Consider the following 25,912-nt stretch of genomic DNA (forward strand, 5'->3'; position numbering starts at 1 on the left):
ACACACACACACACACACACTCACCTCTAACTAGTGATGTTAGAAAGCACTGATTTGGATTATCTTCCTTAATGTTTCTTTAGTTTTTACTCTTCCAAAATCTCACTTGTCTCCATCAGCTCTGAAAAAAAAAAATCAGTTAAAAAAACATCTGATTTTGTTAGAATTTTCCAAGTTATTCTATTTAAAATTGGTAAGCAAGATACTTTGAGTGTAACTCCCTTGAGTTTTGCTCAATTAAGATCTTCAGCCACCCCTCCTGAATGCATAGGAGCCTGTCCTCAGTCTGTAAGAAGCAAACCATTTCTGTTAGTGAGCAGATTTTAGTTCTGCGATGGCAGGGTGAGGACATTTCGCTCATTGCTGTGCCTTCAGTACTGAACACTGTGTGAGATAAATAGTAGATGCTGAATAATTTACTCGATGAGTGGAAGAAGGAAATGGGTAGTGTGTCAAAAGCCAACTGAATCTACAGTGGTGTCCATAAGGATGTCTCCTCTAACCTGATAACCTCCTGCAGCCTGTCAAACAACGAAAGCAGTAGGTATTTCAGGCTTAAGACGTATGTTTTCATCTTTATTCTATTTAGTCCTGAGGAAACCAGATCTGAAGGTAGAGGGGGAAAAAAAAAAAAAAAGCTTTGGTCTCTGTGTGTCTTTTTAAGAATTATGTTTGGTTTTTCCCCTACCCTATCCCCAGAGTGAGTCAAAATAAAATCTCTTCTAAAATGAGTATCAGTTTCTGAGAAACAAGATCGATTGAAACTCCATCACAAAGAACTCTTTAGATATACAGCATCCATGTGTCTTCACCAATTTAAACTTTTAAGATTCCATTAGGTTTAACAACGTCCACTGTCTGCAATCTCAAAACGGGCAGTGATACACGGAAGTGAGGGCTTCCAGCAGATGGCATCCTGGGTTCTCTTCTTTTTTCAAATAACAGAAACTAATTCAATGAGTTCCATTTAGCAAATAATAAATTTATTAGATGCCTACAAGTACAAAACACGGAAAGCTGCTGTAGGGATTATAAAGATGTGTAGGAGAAGAGCCCTGCCCTCAGAGAGCGTACAATCTAGGTGATTAGTCACAATTAGTGAGTTGCGGCAATATCACTCTAGGTAACTCACACAGAGTTCTTGGAACATTCACATCCTTTGAATTCTTCGGTTGTCAAACTTTAAGGAATCCTTTCCACAGGAAAGCTGGACGGTGGGAAAGAGACCTTTCGTGGAATGAAATGGTGACCTTGGCTTTGCTTATGAGCATCTTTCTCTTGTTGGCTCCTTAGTCTTCTAACTTTCTCAGCATCGTTTCCCAACGACCTTTGTTAGGAGAGAGTCTCCATGCTTCCTGAACCTTCACCAGGGTTTCCTGTTTGTTTAGTGAGTGGCTCAGTGGCAGTTTGGCCTTGGAATGATTTGCAGTCCGATTTTTCCTTCAGCAAATCTGATTTTCATCTTAGTTGATGCTAGAATGATATGCTTTGCAATCTATGGTTTTAAGGGTAGGAGTGAGATGCAATACACAGGAAAGCAGGCCAGACCTTTCCCTTTAAACATTTAATAGTGCACTTACGGATTATATTCTGTACAGATATAGAGCAAGTTATAAACCTCTTCATTTATTTTTTTTTTCACTTAGACTGTTTTCATGTAAAGTGTATTTACATTAGGAAAAAAAAAAGCCTTGAGGTACAAAACCCAAAAGAATATCTGAGGTATAAATACAAGTATATTTTAAATAATAATTTTTATCATGCTTTATCTATATTTGAAAGCACAGTGGACATGTGTACATGTTTATCTTAATAGAATGGTATATACAACATACAATCTTACAAATCTGAAAGCTATTAAAATTGAATATACAAGTATATCTTCATGAGGAACACTGATAACCAAAATACTCAAATTTTAAAACTCTAATCTTCCCTCTGCTGCAAATTCTTCAAAGAACCTTTGAAATAACACTGACAATGGTAACTAAATTATAACAAAATAAAAATCCTTCTTACAGCTCTCATTCATACATTATTCACTTTTTGATCCATACAAAATAAATTCACTAATACTGTCTCTTGAGTCAATCTCTAGGGTTACAGTAAAACCTGTACAAAGACCACCTACCCTTCCAAAAAACTCTGCTGATGCTTTCTGTTTTTTTTTTCTCCTACGATAACTATTTTTCTTTACCACTAAAATATAGTCCAAGGGCATCATTATAAAGGAAAAGAAAAAGAAATGTAGGGGAAAAAAAAGCAAAAAAAAGAAAAAAGTTGCAAAACCAGAAAAACTATTTGCTGAAAAGGACAAATCAAACAACTATGTATGTGCAGCTTCCAGAAACACTGTGGATAACAACAATCAACACTTGTCAAATTTTAATACTTGGGTTAAATTTACAGGGATTTCCTTGGGACACACATAGTTTCCTGTTTTCAGTGTGTCTTCCAGAGTTCTGGTTATAAACACGACAATGCAAAGAATTCCAACAGGTAAGAAGTTCTGAGGCTTGATTCAGGAATAAATGTTAGAGTGTTCAGTTGTTACATCTTGACTTAAAAAACAGACACAAAAACCCCAAATAAAACTATGCTTCTGAGCTAGTGAGGGCTGGGGGCGGGTGGGTGATTTCTTCCTTGAACTAATCTATACTGGTTAAAAACTATATCACTATTTGCAACCCGGTCTAACGACATGCTGTGTTTGAGAAGGGGTTGGAATCAACCTACTACAATTACTTTTAAGGAAAGAGGAGGTTGGTTTAAAAAGAAAAAGGAATGTGCTTAATAACTTGGAAAAAAATAAGTGAACAAGGATGTTGGGTCCCCTTTCTGGATGGGTCCATGGGCAGTCAGATATCCCAGGTTAAACTGAACCTGACACATCAAAATCCTTCTTGGAGGCGTCTCAGTGTGCCAGACACTGCGTTCCAACTTATACAACTATGCCATTCAACCAGCAACAAACACACATACACACACTCCTCTGTGCAAACCTTTCTTTGCTCATCTCAGTGAGAAACAGGTCAAAGAGTACCAACTATTCCAGTGGATACACAGTCCCTCAACACGCTGCAAATAAAATGACATAGGTACACATACACCAGTATCACAAGAGAATGAAGTATCTTCATTATTTTCTGTAATGTATTTATAGCTTTGCTTCTCAGAAGCAATTTGAATAAGAATACTTTTTTTTTTTTTTTTTTCGTGCACAGTCTTATATATTCCAGTCAAGGCCTAAAATCTAGACCTTCAACAAACAGGAAGCAGCTTTAAAAACGTCTTCAATTGCTAGTTGATCCCCACACTCTAAATTAGTTTTCTTTGTTTCAGGACTAGACTCAGAATCCACTCTTTCAAGGACCGGCATGGGCTTCCAGAAACAAACATCCAGATGGCAGATGTGGCCGCTTAGCTTCAGGAATCACCTAGATTTGGTGTCTTTGGTTTCGGTGTTCTGATTGCTGAAAGAGTCTCGGATCTTCACAACTTCAGCTGCACACAGATGTCCGAAAGATTTTGTGTACCACTCTGGCATGTGGCCCCTACAATGGAAAGGAAAAGCAGGAGGGGTTCTTTAGATTGGAAAGCACTGCAATAAGCCGGAGAGGGTTCTGAAGACACTTTCATTTCTTGATCCAGAAGCCATGGAAGTAAAGACTATTACTCCAATTATTCCCAGGTAACCTCGTGGCACATCCATTATATGTCTGGAATGCGAAGTTTCTCAAGGAAACTGTACTGAGTTCAGATTTTGAGTGCATTGTTCAGGGAAAGCTTTAGCATAGAGAACAAAGATAGATCACATAGAGAGTTGAAAATGTACCCAGATGCCAAGATTTCAAATGAGAATGTAATCACTTTGGAAAGTTTGAAGAGGTTCGTGTTTTTGTCTATACTACTGAATTTCATGAGTTTTCTGATATGAACCCACATTCATCAATGACACAGGGTGCAGGCCTGATTAATTACTAAAAGGGCATGTTATATATTCAAATACCTTTGACTATAAAATGTGAATCGTCCACTTGGCTAGCTCAAACTCTCATTTCCTATGGCTATGAACTCACGGCAGGAGCAGTACATTCATATTGCTTTAGTGCCACTTTCTCTAAGGGATCAGAATTAGGAAGCAATTTCCACAGTACCAAGAAACATGAAGGTGTTCCTTTATAAAGACTGCTCTTTAGAGAGCAGACAAGATACAATGATGTGTTCATTTAGGCCATTCTCTGTATCAGACAAAAAGTCTCATCTTCTTCATGACCCCTCACCACGGCAAAAAATCAGAATCAGAACCTACCTTAAGTCAGCTCTGCACATGTAGGTGAGTTTAGATTTCCCTGATCCACAGGGTTCGATCAGATACCTGGAGAGGAGCACATTGACTCTCACCCCCACCACAGGTGCCCGGTCGTGATCCACAGAGGTGAGTAAAAGGGCACATGCCCCCTTTGGTAAATTAGTCCTCCATGTTCTGTAGAAACAAAACCAGAGGCAAAGGATGGAATTTCCTGGAAGCCAAGTTTCAAATGGGTCCTGCTGTCAGAAGAGACAGCTGAGGGGCAGGATGAGTTCCTCTCCTGTGTGACCCAGTCCTGGATAGATGGCATCTTCTGAACTATTGTCCAAGGGCTCTTGAATGACAAGCAACTCCATCCAGAGCCATTAGAGTGGGGATATATTCACACATCAGTTCTTTGAAAGAGAACTAGTACCAAGGGTGAATGAAAACCATTTTTACCTTTCACAAATGTATTATAGCACATAGACATCCAGTTGAGTATTGCTCTGTTGGAAAGCTCTGGACTAATGATGTGCCATTTCCTCAAAGATTTTTGGAATTCCTCTTTCAATAATGTCTCCAGAGTATTTATGAATTACATATAGTTCAGCTTTAACCACAGCTCACTTGGGACTTAAATGTTATTTCCTGGTTTATGCATTCACTAGCTGTTTCTAGCAAGAAAATCTGTCCTAGAAGGGGCAAGAATCTGCTACCGACGAGCATATTCAATTGGATGTGCCTCTAATTCTTTATTTTCTTAAATCTTTAAAAAAGTTTTTATTTATTTATTTGAAAGAGCATAAGAGAGCATGAGCAGGAATAATGCAGAGGAAGAGGAACAAGCAGGCTCTGCATTGAGCACAGAGCCTGAGGTGGGGCTCGATCTCTTGACCTGGAGATCATGACCTGAGTCAAAATCAAGCCGGATGCTTAACAAACTGAGCCACTCTGATGTCCCAAGTGTGCTTCTATTTCTGAGTTTGATTCCAAAAGCGTTCAAACTATTTTCAGGGATGAACACACTGCTGGAATATACAGAGATATGTTTTCCCTATTTGGAAGGGTTCGATATTATGTCAGAGGCATACCTTCTATTTTACATAATTTTACTATCTTGGCACATTCAGTGATAGCAGGCTCATCCTTGCTACTGTTAATCCATTTGGAAGCTCTCACCTCAAAACAACGTAGTCCCGAGCGGGATGGGGCGCCATACTGTTTTGGACATACTGGTAGATTTCAGTTTGGCTGTCTAGAATTTCAATCACTTTTGAATCTAACAGGTCTACATCCCAGAGGTGCTGCTCTTTAAGTAGGCGCTTTAGGATTTCCTCAGGCATTGCAGGGACTTCAATGGTCGACCGCCAAAGCCTCAGAGGTGGTCCTTCGCTCACCTGAAAAGAGGATATATTTTTCAGTGCCCAGACAATTCACAAATATATTTTGAAGGCAAATTGCCAGCTGTATTTATGGTCATGTGTTTAGAGGCTAATTATTACCTATATGCTGGTGTCCCCAAATATATTCAAGAACAGGCTAGACAGCCTTTTGACCAATTTTCTGGTCAAAATTACGAACATCTATTTTCTTGGGACCCATGTAAGGGTCAATGCAATAAAGGAAGATCATTTATCTGCATCTTAAAGCCTGCATGGCCATCCAGATGCTCTGTTTATTTATTTGTTTGTTTATTTTAAAAGTTTTATTTATTTATTCATGAGAGACACACAGAGAGAGGCAGAGACACAGGCAGAGGGAGAAGCAGGCTCCATGCAGGGAGCCTGACATGGGACTCAATCCGGGGTGGGTCTCCAGGATCTCACCCTGGGCTGAAGGCAGGCACTAAACTGCTGAGCCACCAGGGCTGCCCTGTTTATTTTTTTTCAAGGTGGTAAAGACAGGATCAAGCAATACTATCAAGCTAAGCTTTATCAGCAAAGCACAAAGACGTCCCTGTCCTCAAGGGGCTTTTAATCCTAACAAGTTCATTTCTCCCAAGTAATCCTCACTTATTAAAGGGCCAAGAGAAGAATGGCTGAGATTAGAGGAGACATAAGGGGATTCTGGTCAAATTATGGAAAAATCTAAGCATGTTATAAAATGTCCTAAAGCCAATACCTCTCGTAAAACATTCCAGGGAAGTATAGTGGGATTCTGTGGAACTAAAGGATTTCATTAGATGGTCTGATCCCTACAACTGGCATGAGGTGATTATTCCTTGCTGAACTGGCTTCCACTTTTAACTGGGGAACTGAATCATCTGGCTGCCCAGGTCTACAAGGAACAAAGGGAAGGTGACAGATCCCTGTGGGAAACTATGTTGCCACAGGGTCTCACCTCTGATGAACCTGAATCCTGACCATGGGAACTGAGTCGGCTGACCACAGGGACAAGACTTACCTTCTTGTAGGACAGCTCAGCTTGCTCCGATGTAGAGTAGCTGACCCAGCCTTTAAACTTCTCCTTGACCTCTTTAAACAGGCTATCCACACAGTCCTGGAGGAAGTGCTGGTAGTCAGCAGACTCATCATTACGCAGGCGTCCTAATGCTTCTAGAGTGAGGGGCTTCAGCTCCTGTTCCGTGTAGGAATTCCGACATCGACTCATTTCCTCAGGAACCTGTTGGGGAAACAAGAAACAAAAAGGAGGTGAGTGTGCTCATCAGTGGAAGTCACAGCACAGGGGCCAGATACTGGGTTCTCAGGGCAGTGCGAGCACTCCAACTACTCTGCTTCTAGCTTCTAGTAGACAGAGGAGTGGGCCTGCCGATCTCACCTGGTATCATGAAGATACAAAGAGATCACCTTCAAAGTATCTAAATGAGCCTGTCCTCATGTCAGGTATTCTCCTTGGAAAGTCCCAGGAGAAGGGTAAATGACTAACATAGGGCTTACGTGGATGAGGACAGGCTTCTCAGATACAGAATTTATTTCAGAGAATTTGTCACTTTTGCTTTTTAAGTACAGGGATATGGAGATAGGCAAATGTCACTCAACACAGTAACTCTTATGCACTTATACATTATAAATAAATACGATGTTCTTAGAAAAGGAAAAAAAAGACATTCACGAGCTATGTATATAATCTCCAGCTGTGGAAAGATCTTTTGGTATCATGTGAACAAGCACATGTGCCTAAGATTTTTGTCCCAGTTATTTACATTATCCTTAACAAATGACAAAGTTCCCCAACTCCTTACCTGGAAAAGCTTCTTGCATTCAGCAATCATATGGGCCAGACCCTGAGTGGCAGCAAGGTTTTCATTCAAATCTTTCTGATCTGGTTTGCCCAAACTTTGTTTTCTTTGCATTACCCTAGGCAGAAGAAATAACAGAGGGGAAAAGATTCAAATATTTATATGTTTTTAATTAATGTTTTATTGTAGGAAATCCAAAGGAGAGAAAGAAAAAAAATCTATTTTACCGGAGCCTATTTGTTACTAAGAGGTTCAGGAGAGCTTTATGTTGGTCAGTAAAATTCCTCAGTTTTATCAGCAAAGCACAAAAACCACGAAAGGGACTGTTTTCAGATGGAGGCTATTTAAAGCCATCACGTAAAACAGGTTCCTATTTAAATAGGGCAGCTTGGAAGGTATATCTACGTTGGTGGGATGAAAGAAAGGCAGCTTCCAGGGGGTGCGTGCAGAGGAGGCACTGTATGTCATGGTAAATAGTGTCACTATTCTTCACAGTTTAAATAAAATCCCCTCCTGAAGGTGAGGGGACCGTCTATTGTCTCTTAGAGGTTTTGTCTTAATCTTATCTGATCTCTCTCTTTGGTCATCTCAAGCACCCGTCCTATTGAAGTTGGAATGCCTCAGTTCACAGAGTACTAGATTAGAAGATATTTCAAGTATTGTAGGGCCTTCAGAAGCAAAGCCAACAACTAGCACCATAGGCCTTGGCCTGTAGCTAAGGAATATTTGAGCCCAGCAAATGAATCAGCTGGGTGGGTCTGATGCATGGGGTTAAGTCCAGTTAGTAGCTCCTTTGTTAACTACTCTGCTGTGAGGCTCTTACAGTAAGCGTCTGTGAAATGCTCTCATCAGTAAGCCCCAACTGGCCCTGCCATTTTCCCCTGGTCAGAGGTGGGCAAGTTACTTATTAAACGGACCCTCTCTCCAGTCTCACTTTCCTGCCAGGATCTTCACCTCCTGTGATTGTTAGGAGGATTAAATGAGAGAATGAATGTCAAGGGCGTAGTCCTGTGGTTGGGTCAGAATGAGTGCTGAGCAAATATCAGCCTTTGATATTTCCAGGCCCTGTGACTTCTTCAGCCACTCCCAGCTTGTATACATCCAAGGAGAAACTTTGCACACAATTGGCTTAGGCCAGGTCCGAGCTTTGAGGCTCAACGTTATCCTTACTTCTCTTACAGCCAGCTGACTGACTACCTTATGACTTCTGGCACAGGCTGGGGGCTTGGCTTCCCTGGCCCTGCAGAAGCCAGGACAGCAAGGAACTTATTCCTTATTCCCACCTTGTTTTTTAGGGCAGAAAATGTGCATGATTTTGGGCTGGCAGAAGGTTTGATGGCAATGTCATGGAGGGTGCTGGGGAGGACAAAGGCAAACACTTGCCAAGGTAAAGCACATATTCAACTCTCTCCCTCAAAACGTGGTTGCCACTAGATTGTCTACAAAGTCACACCCCCAGGGGTGAGAAGAAAGGAGCAAAGTCCCAGGGTGGTGTTAAGGAAGGAGGCAGACTTCTTTTTGCTTAACTCAGGTGTGAATCCAAGAAAAAAAGAGGGACAACCGTGACGCCAAGGTCTGAAGAACGGAGCACACACATGCACACCTCGTCTGACCCGTACCTTGGAGAAGAATTCTCTCTCTTCAGGGTGTTGAGATGGAAAAGGGAAGGTGCTAAGCACACGGCCAGGTTGGTGGGAGTCATCTGGTTTTCTTTTACGGCTGCTGTGACATCGCTCAAGAAATAAAGAAGTGTCTGTAGGACCTCTCGGTTCTCATCAGGCAGGAGCATAATGGCGGCCTTCATGGCCTGCAGGCGCTGGTCCTTGGGCACACCTGTACAACACGAGCATTTCCCCCATCAACTCAGTGCTTTTCCACGCACATTGTGAGGAAACGTCCCAAAGCAAACACCCAGCCCCAGCGACCTCAACCCAGTACTGAACAAGCACTTGCAGAAAGTGTACTTGAGGTTAATATGGAAGAAATTAGGGACCGCCACCAGCGTCACTACCCTCAAGTATTTCCTGCCTTGGAGGAGGTAAAAATGTTTCAACACCCACCATGCCAATATCCTCCTAAATCCACCTCGGACTGCAACTGCAGATATGATGCAGAATTCGTTTTTCTTTCCTAAGTATTTTTTTTAGAAATCCCCCGTTTACCATTTTCAATGACTGAAAACATTATATATGTTTATACCTTGATCAGTGTCAGATACTATCTTAATTAAGATATGTACAAAGGCATAAAAACTTTCTTAAGCTTTACACAAGATGTTCAGTATCTCTGGGGACTTTCCATAATTCTAACAGATCTGCTTATTCGTAAAATGCAGAAAGGAAGCTGCTAAAATATTCAATTGAAACAACAGATATTTTTACTAGGAATTTCTTGAAGTTTTGGAAAGCATGCTGAGAGACTATTATAAAAATATATGCTTGAGAAATAAGCCAGTAAAATAACATACATGCAGAAAATGCTGGGCTCAACCTTCGGGCCTCCTTTACGAGGCAAATCTGTCTTTTAAGAGGCATGTGGTGGAAAAATCAAGTCACCCAAGTGCAGCTCCATAGGACAAACCGATTAAAACAGCTCCATGGTTACAATACCTAACAAATACCGTAGTGGGGAAAATGTGACCTGTGTTTTCATAAAATCTGAAAGGATGAAACAAATAATGAAATAATCCAGACCAGCTCCATTTCTCATAAAATACAGTCCATTGCGCTGGTTTAAAGACAATTTGAGCACAGAGAGAAGCTGCTTTTATATTACACTTCTGTAACACCACGCTGAGCCAAGAAAAACATGGGGCTGTAAAAGCTATAATCCTGATCTTGATCATTAATTTAGACAACTGTTTGCTTGAAGCTTTACTTAAAAGTGAGAAGGGCATGAGTATTGTTTTCCCAAGTATTTCTGGCAGAAGCTGAGATGAATAACAGAAAAAGATTATTTATTCATTTCACAGCAAGATAAAACACACAGACACCTGTGAAGTTTTAAACACAACAGGCCGTGCTAGAGAGAAGGTATCTGCTCTTCTAAGCATCTTAGATCACTGTTCTAGAAGCAAACAACAGAGCAAGAGCCTGGATCAGAAGGTAGGAATATGCGGGCGCCTGGGTGGCTCAGTTGGTTGGTTAAGCATCCGGCTCTTGACTTCAGCTCAGGTCATGATCTCAGGGACTGGAGATGGGAGCCCCACATCTCAGGTTCCATGCTGGTCATGGAGCCAGCTTATGATTCTTTCTCTCTCCCTCTGGAACCTCCACTCTCCAGAAAAGAATGTACACATGTGTAATTCCTCTAGTAATTAGAGAATGACGATAAGGGAAGTTTATTTTTGCGTTATTCAACAGGTATACAGAAACCTGTTTCACAAGCATGGAGAAAAGGAAGAAACTGATGACTTATGTTTCCAAGAGGTCATCGCATGGGTCCAAACGAATGGCATTAAAGGAAGCCACAGGTTTCAGCTGGTCCCACTTTTTCCCAAGGCCAATGATGTTAAGATCAAAGAACACTTACACTGGTAGATCTGCAGAAAGGTTTCTGAGAGTTTGTTCGTCATTAGCGGCTCAGGAAGGTCTCGAAAATACTGCTTCAACATGTCTGCTACATCATAAGCAGATTGTCCCTCATAGTTGACACAATCTATGGCACTTTCATTCATCTGGCGCAGAGCCTGAATTCGGGATTTGACGCCTGATTTTCTGAAGAGCCCAACCTGTCAGAAGAAAGACATTTTCAGGATAGAAGCAACATTTTCTACAAAATTATAAAAAGAGGCATGAATCTGAGGTCTCACAATTTGGTGGGACCTGCAAGCAGCGGTTCTCACCTGATCCAAACAGTGGTTGCGGAGGTAGCGCATGGCCTGCTGAATGCTCTGGGGCAGGGGCTGTCCTGTGCGCTGCACATTGACTGTCAGAGGGACCCCGAATACATTCCGGTCCTTGTAGTCTGGAACCTTGATCCTTTTCATGAACTTGGGCACAGCCCTATTTAATGAATAGTAGGGTGGGGGATGGGAAGGATGTTTATTTGTCTGTATACTCTTTTTTTTTTTTTTTAATTTTTATTTATTTATGATAGTCACACAGAGAGAGAGAGAGAGAGAGGCAGAGACATAGGCAGAAGGAGAAGCAGGCTCCATGCACCGGGAGCCCGATGTGGGATTCGATCCCGGGTCTCCAGGATCGCGCCCTGGGCCAAAGGCAGGCGCCAAACCGCTGCGCCACCCAGGGATCCCTGTCTGTATACTCTTATCCATCTTTGTAGGTAAACCCTGTGGGCTTTAGATCTGTGCTGGTAAGGTGGCTATTTAAGTTAAATAAAATTATAAATTTGTGTTAGTCATAGTTCAAGCACTCCAGTAGCTACCATATGAGCAAATATAGAACATATACACCATTACAGACAGTTCCATAGGACAGTGCTATTCTGGATGTTCTGAGAGTTGGGGCTCCGAAGCCCAGTAACATTTTCTCTATTGGGGATTCTCCTTCCACTATTAATTCTGAGAACTGAGTCTATATTCTTAAGGGAGCTGTTGGGCTTCCTAACAAAATGGCAGCATTGGAAGGAACAACATTCAAGATCCTACTTAGGCACTTCGGACAGAATTTGAAAAACATGTTCCCACTTGTCCTGTAAATAGATAAGAATGATTTCTAAGTTTTTGATGAGATTCAAAGTATTTAGGGTATAAAAGAATTGTGTAATGCTGGATGAGAAAACAGAAAATACATGATGTTGGTACAACATAATGAGAACCAACTCCAAGGCTCAACAGAGGGGGGCCAAGCTAATGACCTGAAGTCAAAATAAATTCTCCTGCTGATGACCCTGGAGAGCATAACATCTTTAGGTTTCTAAAAGAAGATGGAAAAGAACAATGAAGGTTTTGTGAGCCTACCCCAGGCTCCCTGGAGTCCTAAAACCAGGTCCAGCCCCAGCAGTATGTGGAACAGCAGGAAACCAATGTCATGCATTTAATGCTGTCAGGCAGAAATTTCAGCTCTACAAGTGACCTCTCTAAATGGGACAAGAAAGGGCGAGGCCAAACAGGAAAATAACTTTGTGTAGAATCTCTCTCCTGTTCCATGGATCCCACAATGTGAGGCTTTTACATTTGGTTTTGACTCACTGGAAAAACTGACCAAAACTCAAGAAGTATTACGGACTTTCAGATTCTTGAGGGTTTTGGTGGGAAGGGGGTGGGCAACTTCGAAATGAGAATGTAAAATATGCACTTTTAAATAGCCAGCAGGGAAAATATGACTCTCAGCACAGAGGAACACTGCAGAAGATAGCCTGTTTGACTTCTGAGCGCTCACCAGCAGCCACGACACGTTACTGTTTATAGCTCTACGAAAGGTAAGACTGAAGTGCAGAGCCAAATGTGTATTTCCATACAGTTAAGTATATGGTATCATGGCTATGAGTGTGCATAATACTCGCTTTGTCGAGGGGGGAGAAAAGCCCAGCGGCGGAATGTGCAAAGAACACATTACGATCTCCACCGAGAATCCGAAGCATGTGGGGATAAACCGGTCAATACTTATTTCTGTCATTCAGAACAAACAACTTCTGTATTTAGCAAGGCTCACATAATAACAGCCTTTGAACGGGAGGTGCTTTGATGCTGAAGTTAAACTCATAGAGTCCTGAGGAGAGGGGGAGCTGGAGAGAAAAAGAACATTTCCGCTGCTTTGCCGACTCTCCTGGGCACCTCTGGTTTGCTCCAGAGTGCCACTAAGGAAACAGCCTGCTTCTTTGATTTGTACTAAAAAGCAGAGGTTGTGGGGATCCCTGGGTTGCTCAGTGGTTTAGCTCCTGCCTTCAGCTCAGGGCGTGATCCTAGAGACCCAGGATCAAGTCCCACATCGGGCTCCCTGCATGGAGCCTTCTTCTCCCTCTGCCTGTGTCTCTGCTCCCCCCCTCTGTTTCTCATGAATAAATAAATAAAATCTTTTTTTTTTTTTTTTTTTTAAAAGCAGAGGTTGTGCAACTGGGATGAAACACTCATATGAGTGAAAGGCTTAAGGATAGCCTGCTGACACTGTGAAATGCACTTGGATGTCAATCTGGAGATAGTTCTCTGCTTTGCACTGACAGCAGAAAAAGTAAGATACGCACACATTAGGTCACATCCGTGACCCATCCAGCCTAATGGTCTCCAGCTCATGTTATACACACCAAGAGCCGTATCTTTTAAAGTAATTATGGACAGTTCATCTGATGAATTTTACCTTAGTGTATATTTTAGCCTACAATACACAGAGCAGGGGCAGCTGCGTGGCTCAGTGGTTGAGCATCTGCCTTAGGCTCAGGTGTTGATCCCAGGGTTCTGGGATGGAGTCCCGCATCGGGCTCCCCACAGGGAGTCTGCCTCTCCCTCTGCCTGTCTCTGCCTCTCTCTCTGTGTCTCTCATGAATAAATAAAATCTTAAAAAAAAAATTTACAACAGTGAATTCCCTTATATTTATTATTCACACTCTGAGAGCCTTTTTTTAGAAATAACATAACTTCAATTTTCTAGGACAGGTAGATTTTTTGAGTGATGCTTCAAATATTTACAAATATTTACATCAAAAATGATTTTTAAAAGCATATAGAAAGAGCATTGTAAGGCCAGGACTGTACATCAGACATGTCAAAGTTGGTCTCAACATCCTATGATCTGAACAAAATTTTTCTTTCCTTCCTTCCATAAGTATGATTGGATACTGTACATATATTTACCTAGCTTCTTTCCTTCCTTCTTTCCTTCCTTCCTTCACTCCTTCCTTCCTGATTTATTTGAGAGAGAGAGAGAGAGAGAGAAAGAGAGTGCGAGGGAGAGCAGAGGGAGAGGGAAAGAGAATCTCAAGCAGTCTCCCTGTTGAGTGCAGAACCCAATGTAGGGCTCAATCTCACAAACTGGAGATCATGACCTGAGCCAAAATCAAGAGTCAGATGCTTAACTGACTGAATCACCCAGGCGCCCCTGGTGGGCTTTGTCTATCATTGGGAAGGAGGCCTCTAAACAGTGTGATGGAACAGCAATGGATTTTTACACCAACAACCAGCAATTTGATACCTGAGAGCTGAAACTCACTCAACCAATCCCCTTGCTTATTTCCTAAAGTTAGACTAGCTTGAGCAGTATCAAATATAGCCTCAAGAATGCAGAAATTACATCAGGATGATAGTCTAAAGGTATAATAAAGGATAGAACTGTCATATACCCAGTATTGGAACAGCATCAAGGAGGGGACCCAAACTATTGCCAATAGCTTACTGAGCACAGTAAATCCTTACCAGCTAAAACCATGCTTATTAGAGGGTGTGTATTTCTCCAGCAGGGCAGTTAACTTTAGGAGCGAGTATTTCTGCAGCAGGTTCATCTGGGCCACAGACTGGCAGTTGATCTGCAGGGATACAGAGTTTAAGCTCGGCCGATGGGAGCTCTGGAAACTGTGCCATCTCAGCCTGTGCCTGCAGGAGAAGAGCAGGGGAGGGAGTGAGTACAAGGACTTTTCAACAGGTAGATGCAAAATCAGCAGTGGCTGCTCACTGGAACAGAGAGGACTCGACTTTCATTCCATTCTTTTCCTCCCCCCGCTGTGGTAAAATACACATTATATACATGATCATCTTAACTGCTGCTAAGTGTACAGCTCAGGGGCATTAAGTACCCCCACCCCCTTGTGCAACCATCACCACCAATCATCCATAAGACCTACCTCCTCTTCCCAAACTGAAACTCTATACCCAGAAACAATATCCATGGTTTTGGATGTTGGGATCTTCTGGTCTATCACTTTTCTTTGGGACCCACAGGGCTATGAATGCCAGATGTGACCCATTCCACCCCCCTACCCACCCCCAAGAGCAGAAGCAGTCCCTTTCCTGGTCTCCTTCCCCTATCTCCAGACAGAAGCAAAGTGCTCACCTGTTGGACCTTGTCAGGGAGGCCCCAACCCCAGAATCCCTCCTCTCCGGGATGTCTGAGGGCTCTTCGGGTTCATTCAGTGAGTTGCCCGTACTGTCCAGGTCACTGGGCGTGGCTCGGTCGTTGTCCACATCCAGGTGTATCTGTTTGGGAGAGGAGGGGCATGGAGAGACCGAGTCCAGGGCTGAGTCAGAGTCCCCCTCGTCTGAAAACTTCTCGGACCACTGGTTGACTATCCTTTGCATCCCCTTCACATGGTAGAGGATGTCATCCAGCTCGGGGAAGATGTCCTCGTTCTCCAGGTCGGCCAGGTCCCCTGAACTGGAATAGAGGATGGAGCCTGGCACGTTGTCATAGATACTCAGGCGGCTGCTCATGGAACTGGAGGAATTGCGCCTCTTGAGCTCCTTGGGGCTGTCACTGCTGTTTTCCCTCCTCAGGCTGATGTGGCCGGGGCCGTGGAAGCTTCCAGTCCTCCAGTTGACAGAGCTGTTATTCCCTGAGGGAGGGAAACTGCCATTGGAGAGGGCCTTGGGGAAAGTGCCAGGCTTGTGATCTTCTGGGATGTAGAACACTGTGTCCTCTGGGTAGCTCTCGCGGTTCTTACAGTTCTGCTCCATAACGTTGTTGAACGTGGACTGATTGAACGGGTCAAAGCCCTCTAAGTACATGCCCACCCGCTTGTTGCAGGCACTGAGGCTCCGAGTCCTGGTGACCGGGCTGGGCGTGCTCACGGCGCTGCTGGTCTCCGACTGGCTGCTGCTGCTGCTGGTCTGCGTGGAGTTGGAGACGCTCCGCTTGCGCACGGCCGGCACGTTGATGCGGTTGCCGTTGAGCGCGGAGATCTCCACACAGTTGAGCTGCTTCAGCTTCTCCTCGTCCATCCCCTCCTGCAGGATGGGCCCGCTGATGATCAGCCCCAGCTTGGAAGGCGCCTTGTGCTTGCTGTGGGGCGAGCCCCTGAGCTTCAGGCTCTCCATGCGCTTCAGCAGGCTGCGCGTCTTGGACTTGGCGTTCTTCTCTTGGCCTTTCATGCTGAAGCTGAAGCTGGACAGTTCCTTGGGAGAGGGCAGGCTGCAGAAGGAGTCGTCGTTGCCCACGAAGTGGCCGGAGGAGCAGACGCTGATGACCGAGTTGGTCCGGGGCGTTGCCGCGTCCCCCGCGTGGGGCGCGTGCACGGGGAGACTGCCGGTGCTGCTGAGGCTGAGGACCGAAGCCACCTCCTGGCGCTCGCTGAGCTCCGTCAGCATGCTTTCGTGGCTCGCCGCGGTCTTCAGGGGGGCCTCGGCGGGCGCCCCGGGGGCTGGGTCCAGCTTTGAAGAAAAGACATCAAACTCCTCCAGCCGTGACCACCTCTTGCTGTCTCTCTGGAAGGTCCACTTGCCGCTTATTGCACAAGGCTCGTCCTCATCCGAATCCTCACTCTGCAAAAACAGAATGGAGGCATTCGGTCATCGCTGGGACTGGCGGAGGGCAGGGAGCAGGAGGAGGGTGGGGAAGAGGAGGATGGCGGGGAACAGGAGGATGGCAGAGAGCAGGAGGGTGGGAGGAGGAGGACGGTGGGGAGGAGGACTGTGGGGAGAAGGAGAGTGGGGACCAGGAGGAGGGTGGGGAGAGGAGGTCAGGGAACAGGAGGAGGGTGGGGGAGGAGGTGGTCAGAGAGGAGGAATATGGCTGGGAGGAGGAATATGGCGGGGAGCAGGAGGATGGTGGGGAGCATGAGGATGCTGGGAGGAGGGGGACAGTGGGGAGGAGGAGGCCGGTAGGAGGAGGAGGAGGCCAGGGAGGAAGAGGAGAGTGGGGAGCAGGAGGAGGGTGGGGGGAGGAGGAGGACAGTGAGCAGAAGGATGGTGGGGAGGAGGAGGAGGGTGGGGAGGAGGATGGTGGGGAGGAGGAGGGTGGGGAGGAGGAGGAGGGTGGGGAGCAGGAGGATGGTGGGGAGGAGGAGGGTGGGAGCAGGAGGATAGTGGGGGGGCAGGAAGGAGGAGGAGGAGGGTCGGGAGCAGGTGGATGGCTGGGAGGAGGAGTTGGGCTGCAGGGAGCAGGAGGATGGCGGGGAGGAGGAAGACAGGCAGGAGGAGGGCGATGGGGAGGAGGAGGAGGGCCGGGAGGAGGAGGAGGAGGGCAGGGAGCAGGACATGACCTGGGGGCCGGAGGCACAGGACCCAGCTCATCTTATGCCATCAGTGTCAATCCACCCTTTATATCTTTATTATTTATTATTATTTGATGATTATTATTTTATTTCTTTACGTTACAAACGTGTACATCAGGACATTAACAGAAAAAAGCCTGATCAAGTGTTTTAGGCTAAATAAGAGTTATTTTGTAGAAACTGTCAATCCATAGGCTGTTCTTTAATTGCTCACAGAGGAAACCCTCTTGAAATCTGTGAAAATTCCAGGCATCCAAAATATTTTGAACTGGAGTCAGCAACGGGGAGGACTCCCTCTGGTCTGCCTCCAATTTTGCTGTCTGTTGATAGCATGTGTTTATATTCTCTTTTGCAATTAAAAAGGTAGTTTTCAGACACTAAGGACAGTAAAATATGTGGCCACCCTAAAAGTGTACAAGGTCTCCAAACAGACCAGTGGAGACACGGAGCAAGGTAAGCCCCCCACATCTCTTCAGTCTGATACTTTTCAGCTTCTTACCTGTTCTTTTTCATCCCCTCCCCCTACCAGACAGGGAGTGGGGAGCTAATGCCACACGTGTCCTGTGAAGTTTCAACCTCAGACACGCTCCAGGCAATCAACAAGGCTTCACAAATACCCAGTCCTGACAGCATGGAACATTCAAAAACATGAAGTAACAGCTTTGTTGATTATGCTTGATTTACGGGCAGGACTCGGGGTTACGCTGTGTCACAAATATTGTATCTGAGCCTTTAAGGTGGGATTTCAAAAGGCACGATTCAGTATGATGCATGTCTTTCCCAGTGGTGTGGAAAATACATGACTCCTGGTTCACAGGACCATGAGTGGAGAGCATTAAACACTGACTTGTCGACTCTCTCCATAGCTCAGTGGGTGCTGAGGTTCCAGTTCATTTGTTTAAAAGGTTTAACTCCCCCAAGAAGGCAGCTTGTTGCAAGTCAAGGACTCTAGGATAATTAAAATTGGTACTCTGAACAGTCAGAAATATGTTCTTTGACCAAACTTATTCCTGTTTACTCTAATTTGTGACACTCACTCCCAGGACTACACCCACCTCTTCTAAGATCTCATAAAAGGCTCTCACATTTCATACACAGAAGTTATATACCACCATTTGACTAGAATGTGTGGGATTTCCTGCCCTTCCCTGCATCCTCCCCACCGCTTTTCTTCCTTCCAATCTCTCACTATTCTTCAGGAGCCCCCAAGCCAGCCTTCTCTTCCATCCCTGTAGCTCTGAAACTGTTACTGTTACTGTTGTATGTGGGAAGACAGAGTGTTCCCAAAGAACCGTAGTTTTAATTTCTGCAGGGAATAATGGAGGATTCACTGGGATTTCCTAAGCCTCATTCCTTTAATCTGTAGTAGGCATTGAATTAACAAGGCAAAATAATAGATGATTTGTTCCAATCAGAAAGTTGAAAAAAAAACCTCTTAGATACAGAGAACAGACTAGTGGTTGCCAGAGGCAAGGGTCAAAAGGTACAAACTTCCAGTTATAAAATAAATAAGTTTTGGGGATGTGATAGACAGCATGTGACTATAGCTGATAATTCTGTATTGTATATTTGAAAATTGCTAAGAAAGTAGATCTTGAAGATTCTCATCACAACAACAAAAAAATGTTCTAACTATGTGTGGTGATGGACTTATTGTGGTGATCACTTTGTAATATATACAAATATTGAATCATTCGGTTGTATACCCAAAACTAATATTGTGTGTCAATTTTATCTCAATTAAAAAAAAACAGTAGGAAAATCACGAATTATTGGGTAAGTATCAGTTTCAATTACGTAAGGCTACTTGGTCTTTGGTAAACTTGACTGGATTATAACGTTAAAAATGTAGATTTTTGGAACAAGGAAGCAATAAAGAAAGAGACAAGAGAGACAAAACCTCTTACAAAACACATAAACCAGTTTTTGGTCTGCCTCCTTCCCTCTCATCCCATAATACATTTTATATACTCACTCTCTTCCGATGAGGACTAATTTCCAGCTTCATCACCGCACATTTGTTTAGAGTATTTAGACGCCTACAGGGCAAAGAAATAATATTAGCAAATATATGGGTATTTGATATATATTTTTTCCAAACAGATGACCTATTTAATGAGTTTCTTTATTCTATAAAAGATTATTCTATAATTTAGAAGAGTATTAGAAACTTCTTTAAAAAGTAATGGCTTAAAAATACCATTCTGTTTTTTAAGCTTCTTCATTTACATTAAGTATTACTATTTTATAGTAAAATGACACATTGCTATGGTACTATCAGGTGCTTCTTATTCTTCATGGAACAAACAACTCTCAGTGAGGAAATTTATTCTCCCAAGGGTACCTAGGTCGATCCATTAGGTAGTTCCACATACTACCACAAAATAAGAACCAGTGATGTCTCTCTCCTTTCATAGAAACAGGAACATTAACAAGGAACCAAACAGTGTTCTTGGTCAATAAAAATAAAGGTATATTCTATCTCAAATCAAAATTCAAATAGAAAAATAAACCAATTTTTAGTTGTAACAAACAATTATCTGTAACAAATAATAATCTTAGGCACTCTGTTCAAAAGTTTAGTGAGTTCTTACACAGAGAGGAAATTAGAGTCTCTTTAATACCCTATTCTTTTTACACCTTCCTATATGGGACAAGATAATGTTTAGTACAGTCATAGCAGTAGTGCAAATGATTACTGGAAAAATGTTTATACAGCAGCTTTAAGGGTTAAAATCTTTACAGAGTTCAAGACTAGGCACTTGAATCACATTCTTCTTTGGAACAAGAGTCGTATTTTCACTTTGAATACTTTTTACCCCTGCCAAGACGTAATGTCAATTTATAATTAGGGAAATAATTTAGGTTTGTTGGAAATGAAATGCTAAAAGAAAGAAACACAAAAACCAAAATAAAAATCCACCCCCAAATAAAAGTCCTCATCAGGAAATAATGAAATAGCTGAAAAAGAGAAACCCCTTTACATGTACAGAAATACACAGTCTGTAAAAGTGTGAAGGACAGCCCTCTCTAACAGCTTCCAGATGACCAGCACTTAGTCTTCCTCAAATAAACCTTCAGCAGCATATCTGCTGTCTTCCAAGGCCAGCTATCCAGTTTTTCCTACAATGGTGATTCTTCCTTTTTCATAGGATAAGAACAGTTAATTCACATGAATTCAAACTGACCAGGAGGCTGCTGGTAGGCTTTATCTTTGGGATTCTGCTCTTGCAACTTGTCTCACAACTTGATGCAGGAGGATAGAAAGTATTTTTGCCTGCTGATAAGACTGACTTTGATTTCATAGATTACTTGGTAGCCTGTTTATAGAATAAACAAAGATAACTCAGAACGCCTGTGTAGCCTGTGTTCAGAAAAATGCTCTCTGTTGACGGGGAGGGAAAGAAAACAAGTAACTAAGAAAAAGCCCAAACTTTGAAATGAGTGGATGCAAGGTCCCTCCCTAAAGGGGCATGCATTACCTAAATGACTTAGATCCACAGTGTTTGAGTTCTCAAATGTTTTCAAGATTTAAAGAATCCGGAATGGTTACAGTTAGTCTCAGGTCTGGGTTTCATTAATCAAACCTGTAATCAAATACCCACTTGACTTCATTTGGCTTTAATGGTTGAGTGGTGTTTATAACCAGGTTTACTAGGCATGGAAGCCTTTGGCAGCGGGGGGAGGGACTCACTTCACAAATTCTAGATTTGAGTCAAACAAAAAAGACCCTGGAGGCTAGTTTTATAAAGGTCAACGTTATCTTTTTTTTCTGTTGGTAGCACTAAACTAATGGCAGTTCCATTTTGAAGCCTAGAAGTTATTCCCTGGAGTTTCTGTAAGATTCATTTATTCCCAGGACCTCCAAAGAATGCCCACTGGTGAGATCTTAGCTCCTTGGAGAGGGATCACACTGACACAAAATAGTCACAGCTGGATGAAAGGGGGCTCGCTCTGGGTCAGGCACCGTGCCTCGGCACCTCTTAGGTCTTATTTCACCCTGGTCCCCACAACAACCCTATGGCACAGATATCACTGTTTTCCTTCCTTTTATAGATGAGGACATGGGGGGGGGGGGGGGTTGGAGAGGTCATGAATCTTGTCCAAGGCCCCAAGAGTAAAACATGGCGGCTCTGACACTCAAAAACAGTGTATCCTGCATTCTTTTCCAAAATTAATCTTAATGATGCTAATAATACACAGGAGCAGCTTATGTCCCATATATGATTCCCCAAACGAGTGGCAGCACACTGGTATCACGCACCATCTGTCTGGAAGGCGGGGTTGCTCCAACCCCCCAGAGCCCTCACCGGGGCCCAGCTCCACAGGAATGCGTCAGGCTTATCTGCTGGGCAGCCTGTACCCTGCTCTGAAGAGGGAGGGGGGACAAGGTGGCTGTCAAAGGCTCATGACTTTGGCTGCAGGGAGCTGTAAGCACCCTGATAAAAGCACAGCAGGCAGGCATTTGGGCCTCATTTAAAATGAAATGGAGGAAAAACCACAAGAGACATATAAGAAAAGAAAAAGGAACAATTTTCCAAGTCAGACCTGACAAAAATTGTTCCAGTTCTTAAAAATACTTTTTTGGAATTAGCACAATTGCTTTAAAAATTTACTTGCTTCCTTTTAATAGAACAGAAATAGTAACAAAGATGAAATCCACCATGTGGCAGGCTGCTTGACCTAGCTGAGGGGTTTCAAGGGCTGCTTTACAACAAAGTGTGGGACTGAAGATGAGAGTTGGGCTATGTACTTATCATTATACGATTATCACCTTATTTACATAATTCTTTGGTGAGTTGATGGGAGTCGGTTGTTAACTCCAAAGGAAAACAGTGATACGGAATATTTTTCAGAAAAGAGACAAGATCATTTCAATGTTCTATAGACTCAACGTGGGCCTTGAACTCATGTCCCTGAGATCAAGAGTTGTATACTCTTCTGATAGAGCCGGCCAGGTGACCAAAGACAAAGATCATTTCAGAAGACATGTTCTGATAGTAGGTCACAGATTTGCATTATTATGTATATACTTTAAGGTAAGCAAACCACTCCCCCAGTATTTTTTTTTTTCACTCCCCCAGTATTAATACTGAATGTGATCTTCTCACGGTCTTGGCCTTATCATTGGGTTGGATTATATAGCAAAACCAACAAGACTGGGACAAGAGCTGATCCCTCCAAGGAAATAAATACAAAAATCCCTTATAAGTATATGGGTAAGAATGTTCGTGAGTGATCCAAATTCAAAAAATGTGGTAGTTTCATAACTAACTTTTGGTCACTATCAAACTTTGTATTAAGGATCACCATGATCCTCAGGAAAACATTAAGTTGGGGGTGCCTGGGTGGTTGTCAGTTAAGTGTCTAACTCTTAGTTTCGGCTCAGGTCATGATCTCAGGGTTGTGAGACAGGGAGTCGGCTTAAGATTCTCTGTCTCTTTCCCTCTGCCCCTCCTGTTCATGCTGTGTCTCTCTTTCTCTCTCAAATAAATAAATCTTTTTTAAAAAAAAGAGAAAGAAAAAACATTAAGTATACAAGCCTTCCCCTAAGTAGAGTCTGCTAAAAAATCACCAAATATTCTGAGTGTTTATAATATATCTTTAAGCAGAACACTAGTGTGTACATGGGAGCAGTTCTAACATCTGTGTGTGGGTGTAGAGGTGGGGAAGGTAGCAGGAAAGAGAAACCAAAAAAATTATTTTGTTTTAAACAAATTTAAAAACATTTTATTAAAGGTAAAAATGTTAAAATTGGTATTTAATAATATTTTATGAAGTAATACTTGGCAACTGAGTTTGGGTAATCCTATTACCATATACATATTTAAAACCAACTTCCCAAAATATTTCAACAGGGCAAAAGATGGAGGTCTATAAGAAGTCTGTCCCTCTGGAGAGAACTTGACAGATTACAAATTTTCGAACCACACTACAGCTTCATGATTTACTGGCCCTCGAATTCCATGGACTGAGAAACTATGTGGAAGAGGTGAGTATAGCTAAGGAGATGAATATCACATCATCAGGAAAACAGCTATCTTCCACTGCTGTGCTAACAACTCAGAACCTGTAGTGCATTTCTAAAGAAGATGCCCTCATCGTTTTCTTCAGAACATTTGTTTAGGTCTCTCAAAAGGAAAATAATTTGCCTTGAGCAGTCTTGGTGAACACAGACAAGAGCCCTGAAGGTTTCCATTACAAACAAGGTAATGACCGTTACTATGAATTCTGAAGCATTTCCTTTTTTGTAAAGAGAACCCAACTTCAATACTTTCTCCACATATTCAAATCTGGGCCTCCAATTTTGGCGTAATTATTTTCTTTTCTTTTTTCTTCTTTAAGATTTTACTTATTTATTCATCAGAGACACATAGAGAGGCAGAGACATAGGCAAAGGGAAAAGCGGGCTCCCTGTGGGGAGACTGATGCAGGACTCGATCACAGGACCCTAGGATCATGATCTAAGCCAAAGGCAAATGCTTGACCACTGAGCCACCCAGGCATCCCTGTGCCTAATAATTTTCAAAGCACTTTGACACCCATTACCTCATTTCCTCCTCATACTTAACCTCTGAAACATCATCCTCTGCACCCACGAAAATGGAAACCCAACTAGCATACACTGCAGAGTCCAAATACAGATGAAGGTTTAGCTGTTTCTATGCTTTTCTTTTCACAAAAGATCCAGAAACACAGATTTATTCCCTTTAAAGAGAAGTGACTTTTGGAATAGAACGGAGAGCTAGTGGAAATCACAATGTGCCATGGTTGACTGTCTCCTCAGAGGAGGGCAACTAAATTTCAAACTGATATTAAAAGAAAAAAAAAATCAAGAATCTAATTATGACTAGTTTGGGTTGCAATGTTGCAGTGATATTTTTATGACCCAGAAATTCCTAAGCTGTTGTTGCTGTTCTGAGGGCCCACTTACTAAGTGGCATAAAATGTGTGAAATGGTTGATCTGACTCAGTGCGTAAATATTTCCTAGGATCCATCTTATGAGTGACCTCATTTATATGCGTTATCACCAATGATGAATTGAAAAATAAATTAATTCTACCCCACAGCTAAGCATTAAAACATTTTAAAAATGTCTGGAGTCGTTTACATTCCAGATGTTGACTTCTCTCCCAAACTGTATTAGTGACACTTTCTCATTCCCTAATGACATAGGGCATTACACACTACAGTGTGGGACTTGGGATCACATTGCTTTCAGAAAATGTGTACATACCCTGGACATTTCTAAGCAGCCGTTTAATTGGATTTGAAAAGTGACAGGGTTTTGTGGTTAATACGGCATTTTTTCCCCGTCAACCATGAGAACTAGTCTATTTCCTACACTGTTCTAAAGAGCCTACCTATCTTTCCCTAACCACTGCTTAAGTTAGCAGATTCACAAATTGCCTTACATAAGAAAGGCAAAAAATAGTACTTTTGCTGAACTGCAATGCTTTCTTTGCTTACAAAGGAGAAATAAATACTGTCATTCTACCTTAAAGATGTTTTTTTTTATTTTTTATTTTTTTTATTTTTTATTTTTAATTTATGATAGTCACAGAGAGAGAAAGAGAGAGAGAGAGAGAGGGGCAGAGACACAGGCAGAGGGAGAAGCAAGCTCCATGCACCAGGAGCCCGACATGGGACTTGATCCCGGGTCTCCAGGATCGCGCACTGGGCCAAAGGCAGGCGCCAAACTGCTGCGCCACCCAGGGATCCCCTTAAAGATGTTTTTATAAGTTAAAATACGTACTGATAAGAGAAAATTCATTTCGAATTTACGCATAGAATCACGATGCGAATTTTTTTCTGTGTATAATTGTCCCCCGAAATTCAGCTTTTATAGTTTATAAGTTTTGAGAAAAATGACGAAGGATGAATAACGTAAAAATGAATAAAATGTCATGAAGCATTTGAAAGGATTATCAGTGTCTCATCATTGTCTGCTACATGTTTTATCACTTCCACTTCATTAAACCCACCAGCTGCCCCTTAGCCTAAAGACCTACCAGCACAACGAACAAGGATTTCTGACAGTTTTATTCACATTTCACATCAATGCTCATTTACTGCCTGTCCACTGTAGCTTAAAAGCTGTGCTGAGTTATTTTACAGACTTATTTAATCCTATTGTTACTTTTTTGTACCTGGGGAAGCTGAAGAGGTTCAGAGAAGCTTCTCTGGAATTCCAACAATGGTTCTTTTGACTCTAACACGCCATAACTCCCCCACCTCTATTTATTCCTCTGAATGTGTTATTTTCGTTCAATGTAACAGCAACTTTGACTCTGATAGGGCACCTGGTTGGGACTGTACA

At 42.7% G+C, this 25,912-nt stretch overlaps 1 protein-coding gene across 2 annotated transcripts in view; it reads right to left on the minus strand.

Moving 5' to 3' along the window:
- Nucleotides 1-961: 961 nt before the first annotated feature.
- The window catches only part of DLC1 (DLC1 Rho GTPase activating protein), a 411,515-nt gene continuing 386,564 nt past the window's right edge, over nt 962-25,912 (minus strand). Inside the window, 11 exon segments of one of the 2 annotated variants that reach the window (NM_001313797.1) lie at nt 962-3,554; nt 4,313-4,486; nt 5,474-5,691; nt 6,698-6,916; nt 7,497-7,611; nt 9,113-9,326; nt 11,025-11,223; nt 11,338-11,497; nt 14,803-14,979; nt 15,437-16,860; nt 19,567-19,630. In NM_001313797.1, the coding sequence (NP_001300726.1) occupies nt 3,434-3,554; nt 4,313-4,486; nt 5,474-5,691; nt 6,698-6,916; nt 7,497-7,611; nt 9,113-9,326; nt 11,025-11,223; nt 11,338-11,497; nt 14,803-14,979; nt 15,437-16,860; nt 19,567-19,630 (3,085 nt within the window). In that variant the 3' untranslated portion in view covers nt 962-3,433. 2 annotated transcript variants of the gene reach the window in all.

The sequence above is a fragment of the Canis lupus genome, chromosome 16 (genome assembly GCF_011100685.1).
Source record: "Canis lupus familiaris isolate Mischka breed German Shepherd chromosome 16, alternate assembly UU_Cfam_GSD_1.0, whole genome shotgun sequence".
Lineage (NCBI taxonomy): Eukaryota > Metazoa > Chordata > Mammalia > Carnivora > Canidae > Canis > Canis lupus.